The sequence below is a fragment of the Trachypithecus francoisi genome, unplaced genomic scaffold (assembly GCF_009764315.1).
Source record: "Trachypithecus francoisi isolate TF-2019V2 unplaced genomic scaffold, Tfra_2.0 Lachesis_group4, whole genome shotgun sequence".
Taxonomy (NCBI): domain Eukaryota; kingdom Metazoa; phylum Chordata; class Mammalia; order Primates; family Cercopithecidae; genus Trachypithecus; species Trachypithecus francoisi.
This window is the reverse complement of record NW_022681469.1, coordinates 30,489,500-30,515,197: the sequence shown is the minus strand read 5'-3', so window position 1 is coordinate 30,515,197 and position 25,698 is coordinate 30,489,500. Positions and strand designations below refer to the sequence as shown.

The 25,698-nt window shown below is 55.6% G+C and overlaps 2 protein-coding genes and 1 long non-coding RNA gene across 17 annotated transcripts; 1 reads left to right on the top strand and 2 right to left on the bottom strand.

The window, feature by feature from the left end:
- The first annotated feature begins 1,176 nt into the window (after positions 1-1,176).
- Positions 1,177-6,794, top strand: LOC117072382. Its single transcript, XR_004432773.1, has 2 exons — positions 1,177-1,302; positions 6,329-6,794. It is a non-coding gene; the product is annotated as an uncharacterized LOC117072382 (long non-coding RNA).
- Positions 6,725-24,672, bottom strand: IMPDH1 (inosine monophosphate dehydrogenase 1). Of its 15 annotated transcripts, none has more exons than XM_033192467.1 (18): positions 24,439-24,663; positions 23,971-24,162; positions 20,506-20,604; positions 18,904-19,068; positions 18,465-18,513; positions 15,508-15,609; positions 15,312-15,386; positions 14,827-15,033; positions 14,589-14,676; positions 12,874-13,073; positions 11,397-11,487; positions 11,060-11,155; positions 9,590-9,733; positions 9,350-9,494; positions 8,915-9,058; positions 8,737-8,820; positions 8,165-8,181; positions 6,725-7,471 (listed from the first exon to the last, which is right to left on the bottom strand). In XM_033192467.1, exons 1-18 carry the CDS (start codon positions 24,582-24,584, stop codon positions 7,371-7,373), a joined length of 2,145 nt encoding a protein of 714 aa, XP_033048358.1. In that variant the 5' UTR covers positions 24,585-24,663; the 3' UTR covers positions 6,725-7,370. The 15 variants fall into 15 exon arrangements, with proteins under 15 accessions (XP_033048358.1, XP_033048361.1, XP_033048366.1 ...); XM_033192470.1 differs by having other exon boundaries at positions 23,971-24,048; positions 24,439-24,616; XM_033192475.1 differs by lacking the exon at positions 18,904-19,068 and having other exon boundaries at positions 23,971-24,048; positions 24,439-24,668.
- A 119-nt stretch (positions 24,673-24,791) lies between these two features.
- On the bottom strand, positions 24,792-25,348 carry LOC117072381. Its single transcript, XM_033192484.1, has 2 exons — positions 25,305-25,348; positions 24,792-25,151 (listed from the first exon to the last, which is right to left on the bottom strand). Exons 1-2 carry the CDS (start codon positions 25,333-25,335, stop codon positions 24,826-24,828), a joined length of 357 nt encoding a protein of 118 aa, XP_033048375.1. The 5' UTR covers positions 25,336-25,348; the 3' UTR covers positions 24,792-24,825.
- Positions 25,349-25,698: the final 350 nt, after the last annotated feature.

The following is a 25,698-nucleotide window of genomic DNA, read 5'->3' as shown; positions in this document are numbered from 1 at the left end:
AGGGAGTGAGCCACGGGGCCTGGGGTGAAGAGGAGGGCACTGGCACTGGAAGACAGCAAGGAGGCCAGCATGACCAGGACAGTATGGGTAGGGGACAAGCAAGAGAAAGCCTGAGACAGTGGAAGCCTGATCATGAAGGACCTGTGGGCCCCAGCAAAGACTGACTTCCTCTTTGACCCTAGGGAAACCAGTGGAGTGTTTTAAGCAGAGGAACTACCTGCTCTCACTTACATTTTAGAATAATCACCTTGGCTGCTGTGTATTGAGAAAATTCTGGAAGGAGGCAACAGTGGGGGCTAGGAAAATTAGAGCCCTTTGCAGTAACCCAGATGGAAGATGGTGATGGTTTGAGCAGCATTGTTGCAGAAGAGACTGGAGGAAGTGGTTAAACTGAAGGCAGTGCTAATGGGATTTGCCAATGGATTAAATATGAAGTGTGTGTCAAGCATGATGGCTCATGCCGTTAATCCCAGCACTTTGGGAGGCCAAGGTGGGAGGATAACTTGAGGTCAGGAGTTCAAGACTAGCCTGGGCAACAAAGTGAGATTCCGTCTCTACAAAAATAAAAAATAAAAAATTAGCTAGAAGTGGCAGTGCGTGTCTGTAGTCCCAGCTACTCAGGAGGCGGAGGTAGGAGGATTGCTTAATCCTAGGAGGTCGAGGCTGCAGTGAGCTATGATTGTGCCACTATCCTCCAGCCTGGGAGACAGAGCAAGACCCTGTCTCATAAATAAATAAATAAATAAATAAATAAATAGTGAGAGAAAGTGTAGTCAAGAATGACTCCAAGGGTTTTTGTTTTGTTTTGTTTTGTTTATCTGAGCAACCAGAGGAATGAATTTGTTAGTTTTTAAGATAGGGTAAATGTAAGGAGGACCAGGTCTGGGAGGGTGGCAGGGAGTGTGATGTTAATTATATGTGTCAACTTGACTGGACCACAGAGTGTGCAGGTATTTGTTTAAATACATTTTTGAGTGTGTCTGGGAGGGTGTTTCTGGATGAGATTTACATTTGAATCAGCTGATTGAATGAAGCAGGCAGCCCTCCCCAATGTGGGTGGCCCTCATCCAATCCATTGAAGGCTTGAATAGAACAAAAAAGGCTGAGTAAGAGAAAATCTCCTCTCTCTGCCTGTCTTCGAGCCGGGACATCAGTCTTCTCCTGCCTTTGGACTCTGGACTTACACCATCAGCTCTCCTGGTTCTCAGGCCTTTGGACTTGAACTGGCACTACACCATTGGCTCTCCTGGGTCTCCAGCTTGGCAACTGCAGGTCTTGGGACTTGTCAGCCTCCACAATGATGTGAGCCAATTCTTTATAATAGTCTGTCTCTCTTTCTCTGTCTCTCCACAAACACACACATTTTTATTTTTAGAAAAATATGTATGATTCGTTCTGTTTCTCTGGAGAACCCAGACTACTACAGGGAGTCAGAAATTCAGCACTGGTTATGATCAGTGTGAGATGTGGAGTAGGCAGGGAGATGAGAGCTCGAGGGAGTGGAGAGCAGGTAATTGAACTGGATTTGAATCCTCCAAATACGTCCCTTGACCTACTTGAAGTCAGTTTTCTCCTCTGAACAGTCCCTGGAATGGAATCTTTTCCTGCATCTCCTCTCTCCAGGTAGTCCTGGGTTCCAGCTTTGTGTCCTCCTTGGCAAGCTCTCCTGTCCTGAAACAGCAGAGGGGCCATATGACCTCCACAGTCTGAACTGCTATTCCCTGTCCCTCTGTGGTCCTTTGCCAGGAGAAGGCCCCACCATGAGGTCAGGGGAGACCCTGAGCAGTGGGGTCTCCCCACACCAGGTCAAGCAAGGAAAGAGCTCAGCTGGAAGGTGCTGGAATTTATTCTTGCCTCTCTCCAGCCACTCCTGTAGCTCCTGGCTTCCTGGCAAGCCTCTCCACCAGCGCCCTCACAGGGCTTGGACACTTCACAGCTGCTGGGAGAAAGAATGGAATGGACCCAAGGACATCCAGGCAGGCCCAGGCCCTACCCGCTGGCAACTTGGGCAAGTCACTCTCTTCTAGCCTCGTCGTCCCATCCATCATAAAGGAACAGGCATTACTGCTAGGAACAGGTTGCTGAGGATAAGATGCACCTTTACAGCATGGTAATGAATGGCGGCAGAAAACAGGTCTTTTAGGTTCCTCTCTCCATCTAGCCAGCCTCTTTCCTTTCTGGGAGATGAAATTAGTTTACCCCCAAACCCTGCCTGTCCTTCGGAAGCCAAATTTTACTACGGATGCAGGTAACCAGGGAATGGTTGCCAAAGGCCGGGCTTTGAAAAGAAGGGCTGCTTGTTGCCTAGGAAACTGCCCCACTCCGGGTTCCCTGGGGTCCCACCGGTCGATGGGTCTCGGCGCCATCTGCCGGATACAGTGCCACACTGCTTCTGAAGCTCCCAGACCCGGAGTCCCACAGCCTGAAACAGGGAACACTCCTCTTCCCCTGCCCATTCTCCCCCACAGCATCACATAAAAGCTCTTTGCTCCTTTTGCCCCCAGACTTTCCCAGAGATTAGAGGCATGGGAAGGAGTTGGAAGCACTGTGGAGTGTGGGAGCGATGTCCTTCTCTACACATAGAGAGGACAGGGAAGCCGGACTCCTGGTAGCCTGAGGGCCAAGAACGTCTCTCCCCTAGTTGCTTTCCTGAGGCTTGCAATCCTCTTGGAAACTGTTTCCCACTACCTGCCTTTCCACAGGGAGGGAGCCATGGAAATGAAGAGGTTAAAGTTGAGGTAGGAGAGTGACATGTGGGTCACCGCAAGGTCCTGGTGCAACATGCCCTCCTGGGGAACCGCTCAGCTCCCACTGCTCCTAGACCCGAGTCCCCTTTTCTTCTCTGGGAGAACCTTCCTACCCATCTGACAGTTGCCAGGTGAACCCCTTGGAGCCTCACATCGTCCTGCCCACTGGCAGAAGAGGGAGAAGCAGAAAGGTGCCTGCTATGAGACCAGGACTCCTGAGTTCAATACCCGCCCAAGGCAGCCCCTGGGCTTGGCCACCCTGAGATCAGCCTGCCCTGAAAAGTGAAGGGGGAAGTGAAATATCTGAAGTTGGGATGCCTAGGGGTGGGGGTGTACCTCTTTCCCTTTTAGGATCACAAGTAGAGAAACTGAGGCACAGGGTGAGCGAAAGGCTGCTCTTTACCTGTTCCAGGCTAATACCACATCTTGCTATCCAGATGTCCCCTCTCCAACTCTAGCTGGGCTGGGGTGGGGGTGGGGGGCGAAGTTGACTTGGGAGCCGACACCCTGGCTCTCAGCCCAGAAGCTGATGTTGTCAATGGGCTTAAGAGCAGGTGGAGCAGGAGGCTGGGGACCAGGTCTCCTGGGTCCCTGATCCCACCTGTTTTCCCTCCTGAGCTAAGCCAGAAGGGTAAGCAAGGAGGAGGCTGGCGATGGTGATGCCTGAACCCTGCAGGTGAGAAGCCCTGCTCTGAGGACAATAGGTGTGAGAGGTGGGGCTGGGTACTCTGGCCTAGAAGAGGCTGCATGTGGCTGGAGGCTGCCACCTGGCCGCTGCCTTCTGCCCAGGTTCCCTGCCTCCAAACTCTCCTCAGCAGGAAGCAGGAAGGCTTCAGGGGTAAGGTGAGGTGGGCAGGGTTGGCCCTGTAACCTCCTGGTTAGCTGAGTCTGAGTGTCAGGCTATAGTGGGGGGGGGTCAGAGAGGCTGAGGGTGGAATTTGACCCTTACAAGCCAGAAGGGATCCTGAAAGAATAAAAAGCTCTAATGAAGGGGAGAGGGAGGAGCTACCTCCGCCAACCCGCCACGCCCCAATGGTTGGGTCCTCTCTTCCTCTCCAGCCCTGACTCTGGATGTGAGGAGAGGGGTGGAGGGAAAGACTGAGGAGAGCTGAGTGGTTCCCCTCTGGCTGACTGCCCACTTCCTGACTGGCACTGGAGCCACAGAAGCGAAAAGGAGCCTCAGAGGGCTAGTCCAGTCCCCCTTGAATGATTGGGCCATGCCATCTGAGGGCCCTGTTCTCAGTCCTTGGAGCCTGGGAGACGGCTAGGGCCACCCACTCCTCCTCCTCTTGGTCCCCCAGGGTACAGCAGAGATGGCCCCACTGCTACCCGCCCCCTCCCCCACCCCCACCCCCACCCCCACCCCGTGAGGGTAACTTGACTCTCCTGCTCCACACACCTGCACTGAAGCCCGGGCCTCCCAGTCCCCTGGCTCTACCTGTTGCTCTTGTTCCTGCCCTGGCTAGGGGCGAGGCTGGCTGCCTAGGCTAAGTCCATGCAGCTCCACCTGGCCTGCAGCTTTGACGCGCTGGCTGGGAGAATGCACTGAGCCATTTCTTTTGCGGTGGCCTGGTGCGGGCTGCCTGAATGCTGATGTTGCTGCAGGGATCCTGGGGCACTGGCTGGCTGCACGCTGGCAGTGCACCCTCTCCCTGGGTGGGTACACCTTTGCGCAGATGCCGCTGCCCATGAGCTGGGACCTGGGGCACCACAGCAACATGGTTCAGTGCCTGTGGGGCCACATCTTCGACAACCTGGTGGTGAGTAGCCTGGACCACATGGTGCTGGGTGTGTGTCAAGGAGGGATGAGGGGGCACGTGCGCTGCACAGACCTGGTTGGACTTCAGGGGGGCAGGTAGTACTGCTGACCAAGGCATCTCTGATCTGCATTTCTCCCAAATGTGGCTCTGAGCTGCCTCTGAATATCCACCTGCTGTGGCCTTCCTACCCGGAGTCTCTCTCCCTTTGTCCCACTTGAGCCTTCTGCACTGTGGCTGAATTTGCAACCCAGAGTAAGTGTGTTGCCTGGGTCCAGACTTACATGCATTTATCACCCAGTCAAAGGGAGAGCCCATAGGACACAATACGACTCATTAACTCACGCCTGTAATCCCAGCACTTTGGGAAGCCGAGGCAGGCGGATCACCTGAGATCAGGAGTTCAAGACCAGCCTGGCCAACATGGTGAAACCCTATCTCCACTAAAAATACAAAAATTAGCTGGGCGTGGTGGTGGGCACCTAGATTATGCCACTGCACTCCAGCCTGGGTGACAGAGCGAGATTTTGTCTCAAAAAAAAAAAAAAAAAAAAAGACTCATTTACTGAGCACCTGTAACCTTCCTCATTTGTTCTCACATAATCCTTGCAATGAAGCCTGGGGGTGGGTGCTGTGTCATCTGCTTTTCTTAGGACGCGTGCTGTAACAAGTCTCAGACCATATAACTAGATGCATGGAATTCCTCTAAAACAGTAATCCTCTAACTTTAGAATGTATCAGAATTGAGGGGCTGAGTAGCAACCCAGAGGCCCAGTCCCCATCCTACTACGGCAAGCCTAGGACTTGTTTGTTATTAGCTCTCCAGGTGATTCTGACATGCACCAAACTTCCAGGGCCACCATGCTCAAACCTCCTCTCGAAGGGCCATACTAATGCTACCATACCTTAAGGCGGAGATCACTGACTTACAAGGTAATTCATCCTATTCGTCAGCTCTATTAACCAACTAGGTTTAGTTCAAAATGGAACCTCTCCCTTTGAACCACTCACGCTCTTGATTCAGAGTGACTTGGCATTTATCTGAAAACGCTTAGATCTTTCCGATCTCAATGGCTGGTCAAGCTGCTTCCTGCATGATTTTTGTAAACCAATGCACAAGATGAACCACGAAACTTGGCCCTGTTTTGGTCCATCCCCTCTCATCTTCAACCATCCCCTGGGACCTGGGCATCGTCCTCCCTCCCTGCTGGGTCACCTCTGACTCAGGTGCTCATCAAAGCCAGACTCCAGGGCACAAGGCCTCCCAGGACTGTCAATGACCCATTCACTTTGCAAGAACTCCTAGAGCAGATGCTGAACCAGCTCTGAGCCCACCTGATAGTCCTGCTGTCTAGCTCTTTCTTGTCCCTAGAAGCACAAAGCTAAAAAATGATGCAGTGAAACGCTGGCCCCTAAGCAAATAGTTCTCTGGCAGAAGGGGTCTGGGAGAGGGCAGGTATTGGTACAGCATGGCAGCAGGGAGCTAAGGGCCCCTCCCTTAGCCATAGGAATGTATCCAGATCTTCTCCTTGGTCTGCTCATTCCCGCCCCCCAAGGATCCCCTGGCCATCTTCCCTGCCTCTGCCCACTTGAGTGATGGCTGTATGGAGTGGTGTCTGTACCTTCGATAGACAGCTTTGTGCCTACTGCCCAAAAACAGAGGCACAGGAAGGCAATACGAATGTTCCAAAACCCCTCAACTCTAGCGGTATTCAGCAGCCCATGTGACAGTACTGTCTGCACCATTGGGAAGTGAGGCTGGGAGGCAGGTCCGGAGGCGCATATGAACAGTGGGAGCTAATCCACTCTGCTTTGTACCTATAGGTATGTCTCGGCAGATGAGACCACAGGCCCTGGCCATGCTGTACTGCCACCTGTGCCCTGGCTGCACCATGTGGCATGATGAGGCTGCGGTGGGCGTTTTTCAGCAGCCAGGTGTGAGGCCCGGATGCTAGAATTCTACAGCCATGATGACCCCTCCACAATGCTGCCTGGCTGTAGGAGTTGCTGAGCAGCTTGCAACAGGTAAACCTGCCAGTGTGGCACAAGCCTGGGAGACCTCCTGACATGGGGCCCACCTGCACCAACACACCCCCACCCCACCCCCAGTACCACAACGCCCTCATACCTTCCTGGGGAAGCAGGGCCTGGGGCCACACCCCCCAGCCCAACTCTGATGGGGCTCCAGTCACCCAACGGACAGGGGATACAGACAAGATGGTGGAGGCGTTGAGACCTGCTTGATTTATTCCGAGTATTTAACACACAATGACGCAACTGTGATCCCAAAGTGTGCAAAGTTAAAGCCTTCAACTGCAGCTGAGGAGAGGGGAGGAATGGTTCACCTGGGGACGGTGGTGAGTCAGGAATGACAGGCAGGCGGCCATGACCAGGGCAGCCTCCTCCCCAGGGCCAGGGACAGGGGAGTGGCCTGAGGAGCAGGACCCAAGGGTAGCCCAGGCCCGGGGAAGGGGGCAGAGACCTCCCCTTAGCCTAGGTCAGGAGCTCAGAAGTGCCACATGGCTGAGGGGGCAGCAGCCCGGGAAGGGCCAGAGGCAGGGCCAGGAGAGCACCATTTCCGGGGGGCTGGGGGCAGGGAGGTGCCCTATAGGAGAGGCCAGGAGGCGCCACCTGCCCCTGGGGTGGGGGCCGGGCTGGAGCAGGCTGCAGCAAGAAAGACCTGAGGCAGGCGCAGGGCCTGAGAGCCCGGCTGGCTGGGCTCAGGGGGGCTCCCAGGGCAGCCTGGCCCAGGGAGCAATCGTGACTGCAGGGGATGCCGAGTGAGGGGCAGCAGCCCCCTCAGGACCTCCCCTCCTCTCTCCCTGGAAAGGAGCTGGGGAACCCGTAGTGCAAATCTGTGGATCACTCAGTTATGGAGGGAGGTTGTGCCCGAAAGTGGACATTGGGGTGCGCCCCCTCCACCACCTCGGCCTCCACCGCTGTCCTCAGTACAGCCGCTTCTCGTAACTGTGGGGACAAGGCAAGAGGGGGAACAAGAGTGGGTGTGTGGACCCTGCTCCCTCCCAAAACCATTTCCCCAGGGCCCCCAGATGCGGGAGAGAGCAGAGAGCTGAGGAGCCCTGGGATCTCAGCTGTAGCGGGCAGGAGGAGGGCCTGGAGCAGGCCTTGGGCCTCTGTCCTCCCCCAGGCCAGCGTTCCCTGAAGAACCATGCTGGGTCCAGAGATGGCCATGCTCCTTTGGGCCATCGCCACATCTGAGTGGACTGTCCTCAGTGCCCAGGGTGGAGGGACAGCTCAGGCAGGCACGGCCCATCCTCATGGAGCAAGCTTCAACCTGGGGCCGAACCTCTGCTACCTGTATCTACACCTAGCCCCAGCCCGGCAGGCACAGTGGCCTAGGCTGCTTGTGGTCACTGGGTCCAGTCTAAGATGGGGCAGCCTTAGGTCTGAGGTCACAGGCGTCTCTCTGCAGCCAGAAAGGGATCTGTGTTTCAGTTGGATGAGGGGACATTGCTGGTTTCCTCCACGATGGTGTTGGAGTTAGGGGGCCGGGGGGCCCAAACCCAGGGTCCACATCTCATGGCTATACCCCAGCACCCTCCCACCCCCACCCAATACCCACCCCCACCTCCAGCCCAGGTCCCACCCAGACTGCCCCTGCTCTACTCTACGCTTGGCCCGGGCAGCGCGTTTACTTACACGGCAGAAAGGTATAGCTACGGAAGGGTGGGGCGGAAAGAGACACAGGTTAGACGCCCGCTGATGCCTGGGGACAGGGCTCCTGACCAGGGTGGGGCGCATGCCTGCAACTACTGCTGCCAACGGAACTGCTGCCAACGAGCACTGCCCCCGCCCACAGTTGCCCCAGCGCTGACCCTGGCATCTGTCTCTCTGCCCTTGTCCCCGCCAGAGGGGTCACACCCGCATCTTCTGCCTGGCTGCCTGGTGCCACCACCAGCCCCTGCCACCAGCCACCAAGCTTCGTGAGCAAGCAAGGGCTGGGAGTCCAGGTATACTGAGTGGCCACACCTCCTGTGCCCTGCTCGGAAGAGGCCGGAGGGAAGGGGAGGGCCTGCTTGCATGGGAGCTAAAGGATGAGGAACAGGGTGTCTGGGCCCTGGAGGAGAGGGTGAGGGGCCATCCTGCAGCAGCATCTGTCCCTGCTGCAGGTGGTCCATGGGGTCCCTCGACCTCAGCTTGGCCTCAGAACCCTGGTCCCACCTGCCCAACCCACTGCCTGCAGGTGTTAATGAGGAGGCCACCACACTTACGAGTGCAGGCCATGGACGCCACCCTCGATCTGCGCCGACATGGTCCGCTTCTCAAACTTGAGCTCTCCTGAGTACATCATGGACCTAGGAAGCAGGTAGGTGGAGCGGGTCAGGGCCACCACGGGTGGAGAAGAGCGAGAGAAAGGAAGCAGGAGCCACCCCCAGTCTCAGCACTCACCGAAGGACAGACAGGCTGCGGGCCCCGATATCCTGGCAGCCGTGTTGGATGCCCGCTATGAGGTAGGGCACGAATTTCTGAATGGACCCTTTGTCCTGGATGGAGCCCGAGACACCCTGTGCGATCTTCACCTTATCCCCCTCGCTGTGTGGAGGGTGGAAGACTGAGCCCAGCAGCTTGAAGCTCAAAGGACCCCACCCCACCTCTTAAGGGCACAAAGGGGATACCGCCCAGGAAGGTCCCCCAAGCCACCCCTCGCTGGGCTCTGAGTCAGGTGGCCCAGGGACAGATCCTATGTCTGCTACTGATGCCCTGTGCCTCAGTTTCCAGAACCACCGTATGAGGACTGGCTGCCATCTGGGGAAGTCGGTGGCATGAGCAGGCCCTGAAGGGTTGTGGGCTGATCTGCCCAGGTGGGGCCCAGGGTCAGGGAACCTGAAGTATCGTTTCTGGCTGCTGCTGCTCTTCTCCATGGCATCCAGTGAGCCCATGCCCCGGTACTTCTTGAGCCGCACCCCGTCTGAGAAGAAGTATTCGCCAGGGGCCTCCGTGGTGGCAGCCAGCAGGGAGCCCATCATCACTACAGTGGGCAAGGGATTAGTGCCTCCAGCCCACGAGTGCCCCACCTGGCTTTCAGCCCTCGCCTGCCCAATCCCCAACACATTTTCCCCTCACCTGTGGAGGCGCCAAGGGCCAGGGCCTTGACCACGTGCCCCACGGTCTGGATGCCGCCATCGGCTATGATGGGCACACCAAAGCGCCGGGCATACTCAGCCACCTTGTACACAGCAGTGCCCTGGGGCCGACCACAGGCCATCACTGGGGGAGGGTGGGGTGCACAAGGCAGAGAAGAGTCAACAGCAACTCTGGGGCCAGGCACGGGGCCAGGTCAGCTCTTCCTCCTGTGCACTACCTCTAGTCGGGAAAAGGGACACGGCTGGATGGTGGTTCTGAGGCATAACACAGGTGCTGGCAAATACCACCAGGATGAGTGTCACTCCAGGGATCTTGGCCATCCCACCCCTAAGAGCATGACAGGGGATTCCGATGGGGCATCAGAAGTGGCCTTCAGAGCCCAATGCCCCCAGACGGGTGGCCACAGCCTCACCTGCTCTCAAGGCACAAGTTCCCCCTCAAGGCTTTCGTTTGCAAAAACTGTTACCAGGGTTAGGTACTACGGTCCCCTTTGGGATCCTGGTTTGCATTTCTTCAAGTCTAAGTGTCCAAGGTCCTTCAGTGTTAGGTTTTAGATGGAGACTGTAAGGACCAGCACCTATCTCGGGACAGATGCAAAGCTGGATAAACCAGAGATGGCGCCTCTCATTTGTTTCGTCCCTACTCTACCTCAAGGCTTTGAACAGTACCTGAGACAAGTAGGTGCCTAATGAATATTTGTTAAGTGGGTGAGAGAGGGCCCTCATTTCACCAGCTAAGGTAGCCAGCTAAGGCGAAGGGCACAAACCTAAATAGCAGAGGCTCTGAAGACCAAAAGGGAGAGCTGTTTGGGCCAGGAAAGGCCAAATGCATCACTCCGTGTTTTGGAGAAACGGCCCTCACAGGAGGGGCTGGGTACATCTCCTCAGGCCAAGCTAGGACCCCCGTCTTCCAGGCAGCCACCCCACAAGTCAGACCAGCCTCCAGGGAATACCTCCTCAATAACCACATGGGGGACACATGTCAGGGTCTCCCTTTCCCACTTCATGTTCAGAAACCCACCCTGCAGAAGGGCTTTGTAATTGGGTGGAACTCCCCACTCCCCAACCACATGGTGAAGTGGGTGCATAATATATCCTTATATATTCAGGACACGTCATCTCTGTGTCTTAAATATCTGCCTTGTCACAAATCAAATCCAAACCCTGAGGTTCCAACAAGCCCTTTGGACAGTCACACCAGCCCCAGGCCCCAAGCCCCAGGCGGAGCCCCCTTGACCGCACTCTGAGAAGCAGGCTGGAGCTCTTGCGTCCTGCTTACATCTGCCTTCCCCTAAGTCAGTGGGCCCGACGGGGTGCGGCCCATGCCTGGGTCACCGCGGAGCCCACCATGGCAGAACGGGGCCGGGCAGAGAGAGTACTTGATATGCATCTGGGGAGCAAAGGCGAGGCCCCCGGGCCAGCGGGCACTCGCTCACCTCCTGACACCCACCTTCCTGGGTGATGCAGATGGAGCCGCAGCCCATGCCCACGCGCAGCCCGTCCACACCAGCATCAATCAGATTCTTGGCCTGGGCTGCTGTCACCACTAGGGGTGGGGGTGGGGATGGGGCAGAGGAACAATGTGAGGATGGGATGCCCTTCCCTGCCCAACGGCTTCTTGGGACCCCAGTCTAGCACCCCCAACCTCCCTATGGTGACCAAAGCCCATCATGCTTCCTGCCACCCATGCCAGGAGCCATACCATCACCTAGGGATGCTGAAGGACAGAAAAAGGTTTCTCAGTGGAGCGGCAGGAACAGGGGGGTGAGAGGCAACCCCGCACTCACCGTTCCCCCCAATCACCTGGAGGTGGGGGTACTTCTGTTTGATGTAATGCACCATGGCGATCTGATACACCGAATTCCCTTGGGACGAGTCCTGTGAGAAAGGAAGGAAGAGCTTGTGCTTAGACAGCTGAGGACGCTCAAGGCAGGAGGGAGAGCCTGAGCGGATGAACCCCTCAAATCCTGTGAAAACTGTTACGAGAATGCTCTTTCCTTCTGTTTTTTTGTTTTTGTTTTTTTCTGGAAATTCACTTGACAACTCTCAGTCAATTCTCAAAGGGGACTGCTTTCCTGAAAGGTTAACCACCACTAATGCAGTCTTCGAGTAGATAAGGCCTTTCCTATCCATTGTACAGACTGATCCTTAAAGCAAGGAGACACTGCCTGGAGCTGTATCCTGTTCCCACCAACTCACTAACCAAATGAAATGACTTAACTTACTTAAGCCTGTTTCTTCATCTGAAAATGGAATGGCAGTTGTCCCTCAAGGGGCTGATATACATAAAGGTCTTGACGCAGTGGCTGGCAAACAGGCAGTTCTCAGTGAACATGAGCTAAATTACTAGGGTCAACTTATCAGCCAAGAAGGCCCTCAGAGGGCCTTTGTTTGCAGTCTGTTGTGAGCTGTGAGAGGGTGCCAGTGACCCTCCTAATTTCTCTTCTTCCTAGTCACAGAATACAGATAAATCTAGATGTATGGTCCAGATCACTCAAAAGGAATCAATAAGCCTTTATCCTTATTCTACCTCCCTTTATTGGGGGTGGGGGGGGTCTTGATTTGCAATTGTTGCTTGCAGCAATTTGTCTATTTTATTTTTTTTAAAGATTCAGTGGGTATATGTGTTTGTTGCTTAAATGGGCATACTGCATACTGGTGAGAATTGGGTTTCAAGTGTACCTAATACCCACATATCGAAAACTGTGTCTGATAGGCAATTTTTTGTTCCCCTCCCACTCTCTCCCATGTTAGAGTCCCCAGCATCTATTATTTCCATCTTTATGAACACGTGTACCCACTGTTTAGTCCCTACTTATAAGTGAGGGCCGGTAGTATTTGGTTTTCTGCTTTGGAGTTAGTTCACTAAGGATAATGGTTTCTAGCTCTGTCCATGCTGCTGCAAATGACAGGATTTCATTCTTTCTTACGACTGTGCCATTGGAAAATTTTAACTTGTTTGTTTTCTTTCTCTGTATCTCAGATGACACAAACCATTGTTTGCTTTTTGAGATAGGGTCTTGTTCTGTCCCCAGGGCTGGAGTGCAGTGGCACGATCCTAGCACACTATGACCTTGGACCCCTGAGCTCAGGCGATCCTGCTGCCACCCTCCTAATTCTGACACCAGGGAGCACTCGGAAGCAGAGAGGAAGAGTAGCAAGGGAGGGGCACAGGTTTAATCAGAGGTGAACCTGGGTCCTCATAGACCTCCACTCTGCTGAACCACCCAAACACCTCCCCCACAACCTAGGCAGAGGCCTCACCAAGACTATGACGTCGACGCCCGCCTGGGTGAGCAGGTCCAGGCGGTATTTGTCATCCTCACGGGTGCCCACAGCTGCCCCGCAGAGCAGCTGCTTGTGGGAATCCTTGGAGGCCAGAGGGTAGTCTCGGTTCTTCTTCAGGTCAGTGCGGGCGATGATGGCCACCAGCTCATCACGATCATTGACGATAGGCAGCTTCCCTGACAAGGAATGCAGGGGTGAAATGAAGCAGGCTTAGTGGGGAGAAGTTTGAGAGATGTTCAGGAGGGTGAAGATGAAAGTGGGCAACGCCAGAGATTCCACTGAAGTACCCCAGCCAGCCACTAGGTGACAGCACCCCCCAGGAAGTGTTCCTAGGGACCTAGACCGCTTCCCAAGGAACAGAGAGCAAAGAAACCTCTCAGCCCAGGAGGTTGGTTCCTGCGGTCTGTGGATGGGCATCCCCATGGACTGGGATGGGCAGCCCCTGAGCACTGGCAGCCTTTCACCTGCTGGGTCACAGTGGCCGAAATCTCCTAGCCAGGAGTGATGCTGTCCTGCAGGGAGAAGTATGTGCCCTGTCCAATACAAACACCAAAGAACCCTCCACTATGGACCAGGGAAGCATTTCCCAGTATAGCCAACAGGGACCTGGTGAATATTTAATTTTTCCTTTTTTTTTTCTAAGGAGCCAAGGTTGGCCGGGCGTGGTGGCTCACAGCTTCCTCACTTTGGGAGGCTGAAGTAGGTAGATCACTTGAGGCCAGGAGTTCAAGAACAGCCTGGCCAATATGGTGAAACTCCATTTCTACTAAAAATACAAAAAAATTAGCTGGGTGTGTTGGTGGGCGCCTGTTGTCCCAACTACTCAGGAGGCTGAGGCAGGAGAATGGCTTGAACCCAGGAGGCGGAGATTACACTGAGCCGAGATCACACCACCACACTCCAGCCTGGATGAGAGAGCAAGACTCCATCTCAAAAATAAATAAATAAATAGCTAGCCAAAGTTGTAGCCAGGCACAGTGGCTCACGCCTGTAATCCCAGCACTTTGGGAGGCCAAGGAGAGCAGATCGCTTGAGGCCAGGAGTTCAAGACCAGCCTGGCCAACATGGTGAAACCCCATCTCTACTAAAAATACAAGCAAACAAATAAATAAACAAATAAGCTGGTGTAGTAGCACACATCTGTAATCCTAGCTACTCAGAAGGCTGAGGCATGAGAATCGCTTGAACCCAGGAGGCAAGGGTTGCAATGAGCTGAGATTGTGCCACTGCACTCCAGCCTGAGTGACAAAGTGAGACTCTGTCTCAAAAAAAAAAAAAAAGCTAAAGTTGTTTCTAGCTAGCAAATATAGAAACAGCTCCAGTGTCAAATAAATTTAACTGCAGGACTTCTGAGATCCTTTAATAAGTGAATGTACAATTCTTTACGTAAGATAGGGGATAGAGAAAGGAGTTATTGCTCAAGCTTTTAAGACCACAGAGGCTTTTCTTGGGATGAGCATCTCATAGGACTAGTTTTGGGAAACATACTGTGAAGATGCTGCATTAGGGACAAGCTTCCCTAAGCTAAGAGAAGGATGGCAGGAATTGTGCTCTGGCCTGCCTGAGGTTATTCAAACCTTCCCCAGGGCCCAGTCTCGTTGCTGGGATAACCTGCGAGACTGTGAAAGAATAATGGGACTGTGGACAGGGAGTCAGGCTGGGGGTTGAATTTTCAACTAGCTCCCTGGTACCTTTCTTGCTACGCTGCAGGATCTCATTTGCCTCTTTCAACGTCACACCTGCTGGAGCCACCACCAGCTCAATCCTTGGCGTCATCACCTGTGGGGCCAGGAACATTTGCCTGCAGGTTGGCAGGTGAGAGAGAAGGAGCCAGGCCTCCCTCTGGTCCCTGGTCACAGGCACCAGTCTGAGGCCCCAGTGTGAGGGTCCTCTCTGCACCCAGCCCTGCTTCCCCTGCCCTGCAGGTACCTCACTGAGGAGGGTGGTGTGGTCCTTCTCAGCAAGGAAGTCGATGTCTCGGGAAGTGACGATGCCCACCAGCTTGCTGCCCATGGTGCCTGTCTCAGTGATGGGGATGCCAGAGAAGCCATGCCGCATCTTGGCCTCCAGCACATCGCCCACAGTATGCGAGGGGCTCAGCACCACAGGGTCCGTGATGAAGCCCTGTTCAAACTTCTGCAGGCAGAGATAGGGGGAGGAAAAGGCTGGAAGAAAGCCAGGGATGATGTCTAAGCTGGCCACAGGGAACAGAGGATGCGGCTGTGCCGCAGAGAAGCCAGGACCCTCAGTGGGATGAGGAGCTAGTGGGAAAATGAGGGCTCGGCCCCACAGCTCCACTGAGAGGAAGGACGCCCAGGGAGTGCAGTAGTACAGGGCTGGCAGGGGAGGCTGGGAGGGCCTCTGAGGTGGGGACTGCCAGGTGGTATCTTGCTGGGGACAGGCCTGGTACTTGCCTTGACCTTCCGCACCTCGTTGGCCTGGAACTCTGGGGTGCAGTTGTGGTGAATGAAACCAATACCTCCCATCAGCTGACATGGAAGGGAAGTGTGGTCAGAGTGAGGGCCCATCCCTCCCCAGCCCTGCCCCTCAGCACAGCCCACCATGCTCAGTTCCTGTGCCCGGGAGTCCCCATGCAGGTGCGTAACTCACAGCCATCGCAATGGCCATGTCAGCTTCTGTCACAGTGTCCATGGGGGAGGAGATCAGCGGCGTCTTCAGCGTGATCTTCCGGGTCAGGGCTGAGGTCAGGTCCTGAGGATGGAGGCACAGCCCATGTGAAGTTTATCACCCACTGGACAAACACTCACTGAGCTCCTACATGCACCAGCACCAGGACAGTCCCTGGGGACATGGCAGTGAACAAGGTAGATGAGTTCCCTGCTCATCTAATAGAGCTTATGTTCTACTTGGAAAGAAAGATGACAGACACAGGACACATGCTCAAGATGACTTCCGTCACGATGAAGGCTGTAGAGAAAAACAAGAAGGCAAGCGACCACCGGCAACAAGGTGACTGGGGAAAGCCTCTTTCCTGGGAAGTGACGGGTGGGAGCCGATCAAGTAGAAGTCAGAAGGGCTGTCACTCGGCTAAGAGGGCTGGGTGCAAACCCACCTCAGAGTCCAATTCTTTTGGAGGCACATTTAAGAAAGAAAAAGAAGGCCAGGGGAGTGGAGGGAAGGGAGAGGTGGGAAGAAGGCAGGGGCAGCATGTATGGCCATGAAGACCATGGAGAGAAGCTCAGATTCGATTCGGACAGAAGCCCCTGGTCTCGACAGAGAAATGATCTAATTTATGTTTCAAAAAGGTCACTCAGGCTCTGAGGTGGAGAATGGATTCTGGGTGACAAGGGCTGAGGTCAGGGGAGGCATGGAAAAGAGTCTTTTAGGCATCCAGGAAAGCAAGCAACTAACAGTCTAGAGTTCAGGAGAGCAGTCAGGATTGCAAATGTCCATTTAAAAGCCACCTGCCCATGGAGGAAAGGCCAGAGCACATACGCCTCTGAGGGTCAGGCCAACAGTAGTAGATCCCAGCCCCCAAGACATTTGAGAAGACTTTGCTAGGTAATTTTTTTTTTTTTTTTTTTTGAGACAGAGTCTCGCTCTGTCGCCCAGGCTGGAGTGCAGTGGCATGATCTCGGCTCACTGCAAGCTCTGTCTCCCAGGTTTACGCCATTCTCCTGCCTCAGCCTCCCGAGTAGCTGGGACTATAGGCGCCTGCCACCTCGTCTGGCTAGTTTTTGTTTTTTGTATTTTTTAGTAGAGACGGGGTTTCACCGTGTTAGCCAGGATAGTCGCGATCTCCTGACCTCGTGATCCGCCCGTCTCGGCCTCCCAAAGTGCTAGGATTACAGGCTTCAGCCACCGCGCCCGGCCCCACTATGTAACCCTGGTTGAGACCTCTGGCCCCATAATCTAGAAAACACCATCTTCTCCTCTTTCATCATGCCACAGAAGGGCCACAGCCTTCCTGACAGAAGCCACAGGACAGGGAGACCCTTGCCAGCCAGACAGGTGTCCTTTATTTATTTATTTATTTTCTGAGATGGAGTCTCACTCTGTCACCCAGGCTGGAGTACAATGGTGCAATCTCGACTCACTGCAACCTCCACCTCCCAGGTTCAAGTGATTTTCCTGCCTCAGCCTCCCAAGTAGCTGAGATTACAGATGCCCGCCACAACGCCCAGCTAATTTTTGCATTTTTAGTAGGGATGGGGTTTCACCATGTTGGCCAGGCTGGTCTCAAACTCCTGATCTCAGGAGATCCTCCTGCCTCAGCCTCTCAAAGTGCTGGGATTATAAGTGTGAGCCACCATGCCCGGCTGGTAGGGGTCTTTTCAAGCCCTCTCTTCCTAGCAGCCAGCCCAGGGTCTGACACAAAGCCACAGTGCTCAGTAAACTCTGTTAAACTGAACAGCTGCACCAAGAAGGCTTCCTGGTTGTTGTCATAAGGGAAACAACCAGAATCACTTGAATTTCCCCCTGAAGATCTGTCTGGTTCAGCTCTGGCTACACACAGGCTGGACATGAACTTCCCTCACATGTAATTGATCTAGGCACACTCAGGCCCTCTGGCCTTTCATGAGAATCAGACCAGAATAAATAGCAATAATAAGAGCAACAGAAAAGAAATGGGTTTTTTAATGTATATGAATTCATCATAGAGTCATGGTACTTTTTCTTGAAATGACTTACACCATCATCACTACCCACCTTGGCTTCTCTGAGTTTATCATATGTTAATTGTTCATTGATGAGCCCCTCTGGGAAAGCAAGACACTGTGTTTCCTTGTATTTATCCAAAATGCAACTCTTTCAAACCCTCTTGCCAGTTCTTGTACTTTGTGGATCAGTGAACAAGTCTGTCTATCGTTTTCAAATCTGTATAATTTTATTGGCTTCTATCATGTCCTTGTTCAGCGTTCCAGACACAATCCAATCCTTATGGTCTCTAAAATAAGGAAGCCACTCCCAAACCCACCCCTTCCCGCTCCCAAGCCAGCCCCTTCCCAGGCCTCTTCTGAACCTGCCCCATAGGCTCTGTCACTGACAGAGAGCCACCCAGCCCCGGGCCGGGCCTCACTCAGGACACTCCTGTGTCCCCATAGCTGCCTCTGCCCCATCAGGTATAACGCTTTGATCTCTGCCAGTTTCTCTGGCAACGATAAAGGCTATATCCACCCATTCCAGCTGGGTGGAATCACCCCTGTAATCGCAGCATTTTGGGAAGCTAAGGCAGGCGGATCACTTGAGCTCAGGAGTTTGAGACCAGCCTGGCCAACATGGCAAAACCCCATCTCCACTAAAAATACAAAAATTATCAGGGGGTTTTGGCACGTGCCTGTAATCCCAGCTACTCAGGAGGCTGAGGCAGGAGAATCACTTAAATCTGGGAGGTGGAGGCTGTAGTGAGGTGAGATCATACCACTGCACTCCAGCTTGGGTGACAGAGCAAGACTCTGTCTCAAAAAAAAAAGGGGGGGGGGAGGGCTATATCCTATCTACCTATTCCCAAGAAAAGTCTCTCCATGCCCTGCTCCTGAACAAGAAGTCAGCCTCTTCCACCACACACACGGCCCCCTCCCCTTGTCAAAGGAAGAGGTACTCACCACCTCATCAGCTATGAAGTCAATGAATCCTGGGAGAATCAGGAAGTCGCTGTGAAGACAGAGAAGTGAGTATTTACTAGTGGGGAGGGCAGCCCCAAAGGGGCAGAGACTGCCATGCCAGAGGAGGCAGCAGGGGTGTATAGAAAGGCCTAGGGGAGCAGAGGCTAGAGCCCCCTCATCCTACTGCCCCATCACGGCAGTTCCCACCTCATGCCCCCCACTAGAGTCTGGCAGACTCCAGCCCCAAGAGCTAGAGCCAAAGATAGTGGAAGGTCTGCTGGATGCCATCAAGGCAATAGGCCCAAAATATCCATTGCCTTCAGGTCTCAGAGTTTGTCAAGCAACACAGAAGTTCCCATATCGCCACACACAGCAGAGCCTGACGTTGAAAACTTCTCAATCTTGATGGGGAGAGAAAATAAGTAAACACGGAACAAACCTGAGAACAATTTTGTGGTGCAACACAGCATGAACATGACCCAGCACAGGACACGCTGCATGCCCCGGTGCCTGGGCTGCTGAGTCACACAGGGCTCGGAACAGCATGGAGAGACCCCAGGGGGCTGAGTGCAGGGCATGTTCTGACAGAGCAGAACAGAAATGGCTGGGATGGGAAAGGGGAGGAAAGAGGCCTTAGAGGTGGGACCAGAACACTGGGGCCCCATCCAAAGCAAGGCACTAGGGTGGGCCACAGTCACAGCAAACCCCAGAAGGTGAGTGTAGGCCTGCATGGGTATATCTAGATGCAGGGCCACAGCTCAGGGGCCCCAACCTGCTAAAATCACAGCAGGTCTTGAGAGACACGCCCAAAAGCAAATATCCCACACTTCAGGAACACTCTGAACTGAGCTAAGCAAAGCAGCGGGCATCCCTAGGGCAGGAAGGAAAAGCCACAGGGTGGAGGGGGAGTGGGTCATTAATCTGCCCTAAGGCCTAGAGAAACTCCTAGGCGTTCCTCTAGGGAGTTCTCCTAGAAGACTTCAGTGACAACTGTATCAAAGGTAGGCTCTCAATCTCATCACCAAAGACAACCAAAGAAACAAAGAATTTTGGCTGCTCCCAGACTTTGGCAGCCCTTCTTCTGTATAGCAAGGAGGCCACAGAAGAAATGCTGGAGTCTGGGCCTCGTAGTATTTTCTAGGTATTCTATACACCCGTCGTCTATGGGCAGGCAGGAGGAGACACTCCTCAGGAGTGCCTGGGTATCCTGGTGTTTAGGGAAACTGCTGGCCAAGCAGGAGTGCTTACAAGCCAGGGCAGGGCTGGCAGGAGACAAGGCAGGGATGCTCTTGACTGGCCAGCATCCCCACTCTGCCCCTTCTGATGCCTCTTCCTGGCAGGGGCACAGTCCTGCAGCCAGGAGGCAGAGGTAGTGCCAGGCCTGCAGCAGGCAGGACAACTGGCCCAGGGCCCACGGCAAAGGCAAAGGAAGCCAGAGGCAGACGGGTAGGTCTGTGTCCTCCTCCAAAACCCCCTGTAGGGTGGGCTTAGGGGTGGCAGTCACAGAATAATTCGCACCTTGGGGGGGCAGCAGTACCAACCTGTGGCAAGGAAGGGACACAACTGGAAAAAGCGCTGGACTGGACAGTTGGAAAATAAGCCACCCCAATCACCTGGCTGTGCCTCTCCTGGGGCCACGCGGAAGCAGCTGCTTAAGCTTGGTTCCAGGGACCCTCTGCCCTCGTGGTGAGGCTGGGAGGGGGAGTCCTGGACCAGCGGCTGGGAAAAGTCTCCCCATAACGCCCACATCTCCAGTTCCCACACGCCCCACGGCCCCTCCATGCCCCTGAGAGGAGGAAGGGGGCAGGTCGAGCCCGGATTTGGCCAGAAACGGGTCAGGGCTCTGAGGGCCGCGGTGTCGCCGTGCCACGTCCGTCTGCTCCGGCGCGGGCCTCCTTCCTTCCCGTGCCCAGCCCCCAGCGCCCACAACAGGCACTCGCAACGGGCCGGGACCGCCGGGGGAGCCGCGCACGTGCAGGGCCGGCCCGGGGGTCGCGGCGCGTAGGTGCGCGCACCTAGGGGTACGAGTCCCCGCGCTTACTTGTAGGTGAGGCCGTCGGCGCTGGCGAAGAGCTGCTGCGCGGTGAGCCCGTCCTCGGGCACGTAGCCGGTGCCGCCGCTGATCAGGTAGTCCGCCATGCTGCCGCGAGACCCCGCGACCCGACATAAACACCCGCGCGGCCACCCGCCGCTGCCGCCGCCGCCGCCGCTGCTGCTGCTACTGCTGACGCCGCACCGCGGCCACGCTGCTGCCGCGGGCCGGGCGGGCTGGGGGCGGGGGCTGCGGCAGCGCCGGGGCGGGCCAGGGCACCGCCCTCTCCTCCCGCCCCTCCCGCCCTTCTCGCCCCTCCCGCGGAGACCGCCGCCTCCGCCCGCGCCGCACAAAGGGCCCCGCCGCCGCCGCGCGCACGCCCCCAGCCGCCTGCAGTGGCCCCACGACCCCGCCAGCCCGGACCGGCGAGGAGGTGTGGGGCCCGCGGGGGAGAGGACCAGGTCAGGCTGGGACACGCCCCCTCTGCCTTTACACGTCCATCCTCCCAGGACCCCCAGCAGAGCCCCCCCCCTCCACCCCTGATTGCTTCCCCAGCCTGGGCCACCCACCTTGCCCTTCTCCTCAGGGTACCTCTAACTCGGTTCTGCCGTCCCCCAATCCCCCATACTCTTCCCCGGACCCTGATCAAGGCCCGGAGCCCTGAGAAACTGGTCTGGGCTCCCAGCTCCCCAGCACTAAGGACTCTGAGATTGGACCGCTATCCCCCATCCCCACATCCTTCCTAGGGAGCGGGCATTCTTCACAATGACACTCCTTGACCTTTGGGTGGCCTTGGGGCCCTCTGCAGTTTACAAAGCATTTTTCATAAATGATCACATTAACTCCACAATCTATTAATTGCCAAGTATTGGGTACCCACCCATTCCCTTGACAGAGGCAAAATCTATAGTTCGGAAAGGGAGGGAAAGGTACTGCTTCTGATTCATGACCCAGTGCTTCGGCTCATCGCCCTATCTCCAGCTGATAAAATGGTGTTGGTACCAGGGCTTTTAACCTCAGAGAGCAGTTTGTTATTTGGGAGGGTCCTGCGTTGGGAAGATGGGGGAGGATCATAAGCCTGGCTTACACATACAAATAAGGGCAGGGGCTAGGGAACTTCTGAAAAATCCCCAAAGCAGAAGTTGGTGGCCCTGGGTGCCCAGCAAGATCCAGATTTCTACATGCGGGCAGTGACTGGGTAGCAGATTGATTCACATGGGGAAAGGTGGGGTGGCAGGAGGCAGATCCTTCCCTCTTATGGGACCAGAACTGCCAGTGCTCTTCCCTGACCAAGAGTGGGTCCTCCACCCACACTCCACAGCCTCCTCCCTGTGTCCTCCTGTGGCTCCCACAGCTCACTTGGGGAGAAGAGAATAAGGTGGCGTGGGACACAATCCCCTCCCTGGCATGGTGGCTGGCTGTGGCCCTGGGAGGCTAGGTTTGTTTACCTCTCAGCAGTGTGATGGAAACTAAGCCCAGGGGAGGCTTGGCCTCCAAGCCACAAGGTTCCCTGGGATGCCCAACCTCCCCCATTGATGCCCCCGGGACCCTGCCAGGAAAACACAGACTGTTCCATCTGTGTGCAGAGCGGAGGCTGGGGCCAGCTTGCCAGCGATGCCTGGGAAGCACCTCTGAACCTTCAGCATTTACAGTCTCATGCGGGGAGACCAGGCCACATGGGGGACCAGGGAAGAGTCCTGAGGAGAGCAGTGAGAACAGCCAGAGAAAGTGCCTGACCATTCAGAGCTGCTCTGGGGTACCTTTCTGGCCATAGAAGAACAGAGCTATCATGCCAACTGCAGCACAGAGCAGAGACCGGCCCAGTGGTCTCTCTGGGTCACTGGGTCACTAAGGGACCTGCTCTGGGTCACTGACCCCTACAGTACGAGTCAGGAATGGCTAGAGTACTATTCAGGATTCAACCAGAGCTGGGGCCCAGGAGGGCAGCTGGATTTGACCATCTCAGGTGACCTGATTGTGACATCTGCCCCAGCCTTCTTAGAACTCTGGGACCCAAGGGAGGAGGCTGCCTGGCTGAGGCATGGGGAGGGTCACCTTCCCAGTGATTACAGACTTCATGGCCCCACTCCCCTCTCCTGCTCCCCTACGCGCCTCCCGCTTTGACCTGTGTTGGGCTCCTCATCACTCTAAGCTGCTGGGGCTCAGCCCTGGGTTAGGCTGTGCTTTTCCAGAGACTCCGCTAATCCACCCTCAACCCCCGCTCTCCTCCACCCTCTTCCTGATCTTCCCCAGCTGCTTCCTCCATGGGGAGGAGACACCGAGGCAACCAGTGGGCCTCCAAAGCCGAGGAAGGGCTGTTGTCCCCTGAGACCCCCACCTAGCAGCTGTGGGGATAGGAAGGCAGGTCCGAGTCCCTTCCTCAGGGTAGAGGGCAACAGTGCCCAACTGGGTAGTAAGGTCCAGGCAGGGAGCCCCGAGGGCTCTCTCAGGCCTGGGGCTGTTTGAAGGAACAAGATTTCAAAATACTCTTGAGGGGAAGGTGGGGGAAGGGGAGAAAAGGTAATAACATTAGCACTGTTGAGCTGGGACCGGGGCATAGCCTGTCCAAGTTCAAGCCAGAGAGCAATAACACTGGATTCAAACCCAGGACTGCTCACGGAATCCTGTCCTGTTCCCACAGCTCCAGGTTGGCAAAGGCAGGTGGAGGTCTGGCCAGCAGGTTTTGAATCTCACTACACCACCTGGCTGGGGTTCAGGTTTACACAGCCTCTCTGAGCCCAAGTGCGGGGTGCGGGTCGGGTTGGGGGTGGGAGTAGGGATGACCCCTTGATGCAAAAGTGCAATCTGGAGAAAGGATGCACTCACATGGCTCCAGCCTGAGCTCTGAAACAATATGTTTGCAACCCCTGCTCTAACCAAGCACTGCCTCTGTCAAGCCCCAACTGGTTCTTTCAGCCCCTGTGGCCCCTCCCCATCCCCCTGTGCCCTGAACTCCAGGAGCTGGATTTCTAAGATAGGAGAAAGGCTGGGGGTTGCCTAAGCCTGAGTCAATTCTAGAGAGGCAGTCTGCCGGCACAGGAGGGGCCTAACTCAGCAGCCCCACTGCCCAGGAGCCCCTTAAGCCGTTAAAAGTTCTTACATAAGTGACCAGCTCCTGGGCAGAGATGCCAGGCTAATTCCCCCAGACCACCCCCACCCAAACCCAGCTGCCAGGTCACCTCCCCAAGCTGCTGAACACCAGCAGATGGGCAGAGAAAGAAGTCCAAATCCTCTGGACCGGAAGGACAGTGGGATTGCATTTCAAGCTGCGATACAATCCAGAGATTAGCTGCTGTCTCCTTTTCAGCCAGTCCCCCTGGGGCCCAGCTCACTACCCTACTCTTCCTCCAGTGTCCCTCATTCCCCTACAGACCCCAGCATGGGGGCCTGAGTCTTTGGAGAGACCTTGAGGTGAGCTGCACTGGCAGCCTCATCAGATCTCAGTGTATGGTGAGGAGGGGAGAGTGTCCTCACCTAGCCCTGCGAAGGCGATCCATCTGGACACCAACACCTGCCAGTAAGACCACTGAAGATAGTTCTAGGAGTAAACAGCTAAGGAGGGGTAAGCCAAGTCGGACAGGACTCCAACCAGCACTGTTTGAACCCCAAGAGTTGGAGCCACCTGAAAGGGGTGTCGTCGGGTGTGTAGCGAGGTCCAATCTAAGGCTAAGATTTTAGGGAAGGTTTTTACGACCTGTTCCCTCTCCTCTGCTCCCCTGTGCAACGAAGCACCTAATCCTTCGCACAGTGCCCGTCTGCATCCCCCAACCAAAGCCGGGAGCGTGGCGTCTCGGGAAGTTAGAGGCTGAGGCGGTAAGAGGGGAAGGGTTTGTGGGGCTTGCCCCTCCCCTCCCCCGCAGCGTCGCCGGATTCCCGGAGCCGCCGCGCCCTCCTCGGCCGCCCGCCCCGGATGCGCCCCGTGCGCTCTGCCCTGGGCGTCACCTCTCAGGCTCGTAGCCGGCCTGCAGCAGTCGGGCGCTGTACCGCTGCGCCGCCGTCTCGTGTCCCGGGTGTTGCCGGGCTCCGGGCTCCGGAACAGCGGCGGCTCCGCCTCCCTGCAGCGGTGGCGGAGTGAGTGGCCCCTCCATGCGGAGGCCGCAGCTCAGGGCGGGCGGGAGCCTCTCCGCCTGGAGGCTCCCGGGGCCCCGGCTGGGCAGTGAGCGCAGCCCGGTCCGGTCGCGAGGAGGGGCGGGCCCGCCGGGGCGGGGCCTAGTGCCGGGGGCGGGGCAGGGGAATCCGGGAGTCAACTGGGCTCCGCCCTGGGCTCCCGGCTCTCCACAGCGCTGCTACGCAGATGCCTAGACTCGGTTGTTCTCTCCCATCCCGGATTCAGCGAGGGTATATCGGGGGATGAGGGGGAGAGGTGTCCGTACATGGGTAGGACTGGAAAGGACCCCGTCCCCTCGCTGCTGTCCGGACCTTCCAGTGTCTCCTGGCCCTTTCCGAGGAAAACCAGAAGAGGAAAGGAGCGGGGCTCTGGAGGCAGGGCTTCTCCTTGCGTCGCAGGTCCGCTCCTTTGCTGCACACTGACGATGCCAGGTCCCCTGGAGCGCCTCCTACCCGCCGGCCGCAGGCCTCCCGCGCTGGGACGACAGAGTCGTGCTCAGCCGACTCCACATTAGAGAGCGGGGAGAGGGATTTCCGCAGCCTGTAATCTGCCAGGGAACGAACAGAACAGACAAGGCTGCGGGCTCCTTCAGGAACAGGACCTAGTCTTACCTCGTTGTGGAGGTACTTTGCCTTGTTATGTTACCCTATAACAAGGGAGTGGGGCAGAGCAGTGTACTCAAACTTGTTTGTCCACTTACTAGATGGCGTACTTTTTCCTACTGTTATCATTGTGAACAGTGATGAGCACCTAGCAAAAATGACAAAGAAATGTAAGAGTCCTTGCCCTCAGGCAATTTACTTCAGGAGACAAAGTAGATGAAAATATACAGCTGATAATTCTCATGCCATATACAGATGGTCCTTGACTTACAATGGTCGACTTATGATTTTTCAACATTACAGATGGATTTATCCAGAAGCAGCCCCATCTTTAAGTCGGGAAGCATCTGGACTTTTAAAAAAGTCTGACAAGTCTGAGGGAACAAATGGTAAACACTGCGTGATTGAGGCGTGCTAAGATGTATTGGGGTCAGACTTTCAGCAAGTATTTCACAAAGGAAGCTGAATTTATGCAACTGTAAGATCTTGGAC

Bases quoted from the DNA above. Each gene is read 5' to 3' on its own strand.
- LOC117072381 (XM_033192484.1), bottom strand. From the start codon at position 25,335: ATGATAACAGTAGGAAAAAGTACGCCATCTA. The intron at 25,152-25,304 runs GTAAGTGGACAA...GTTCCCTGGCAG, and splicing joins AGGAAAAAGTACGCCATCTA to ATTACAGGCTGCGGAAATCC.
- IMPDH1 (XM_033192467.1), bottom strand. From the start codon at position 24,584: ATGGAGGGGCCACTCACTCCGCCACCGCTGCAGGGAGGCGGAGCCGCC. The intron at 19,069-20,505 runs GTAAGCGCGGGG...TTCCCATCCCAG, and splicing joins GCCGACGGCCTCACCTACAA to CCATTTCTGTTCTGCTCTGT. The intron at 9,495-9,589 runs GTGAGGGGAAAA...TGCCCACTGTAG, and splicing joins GGCCCTTGGCGCCTCCACAG to TGATGATGGGCTCCCTGCTG.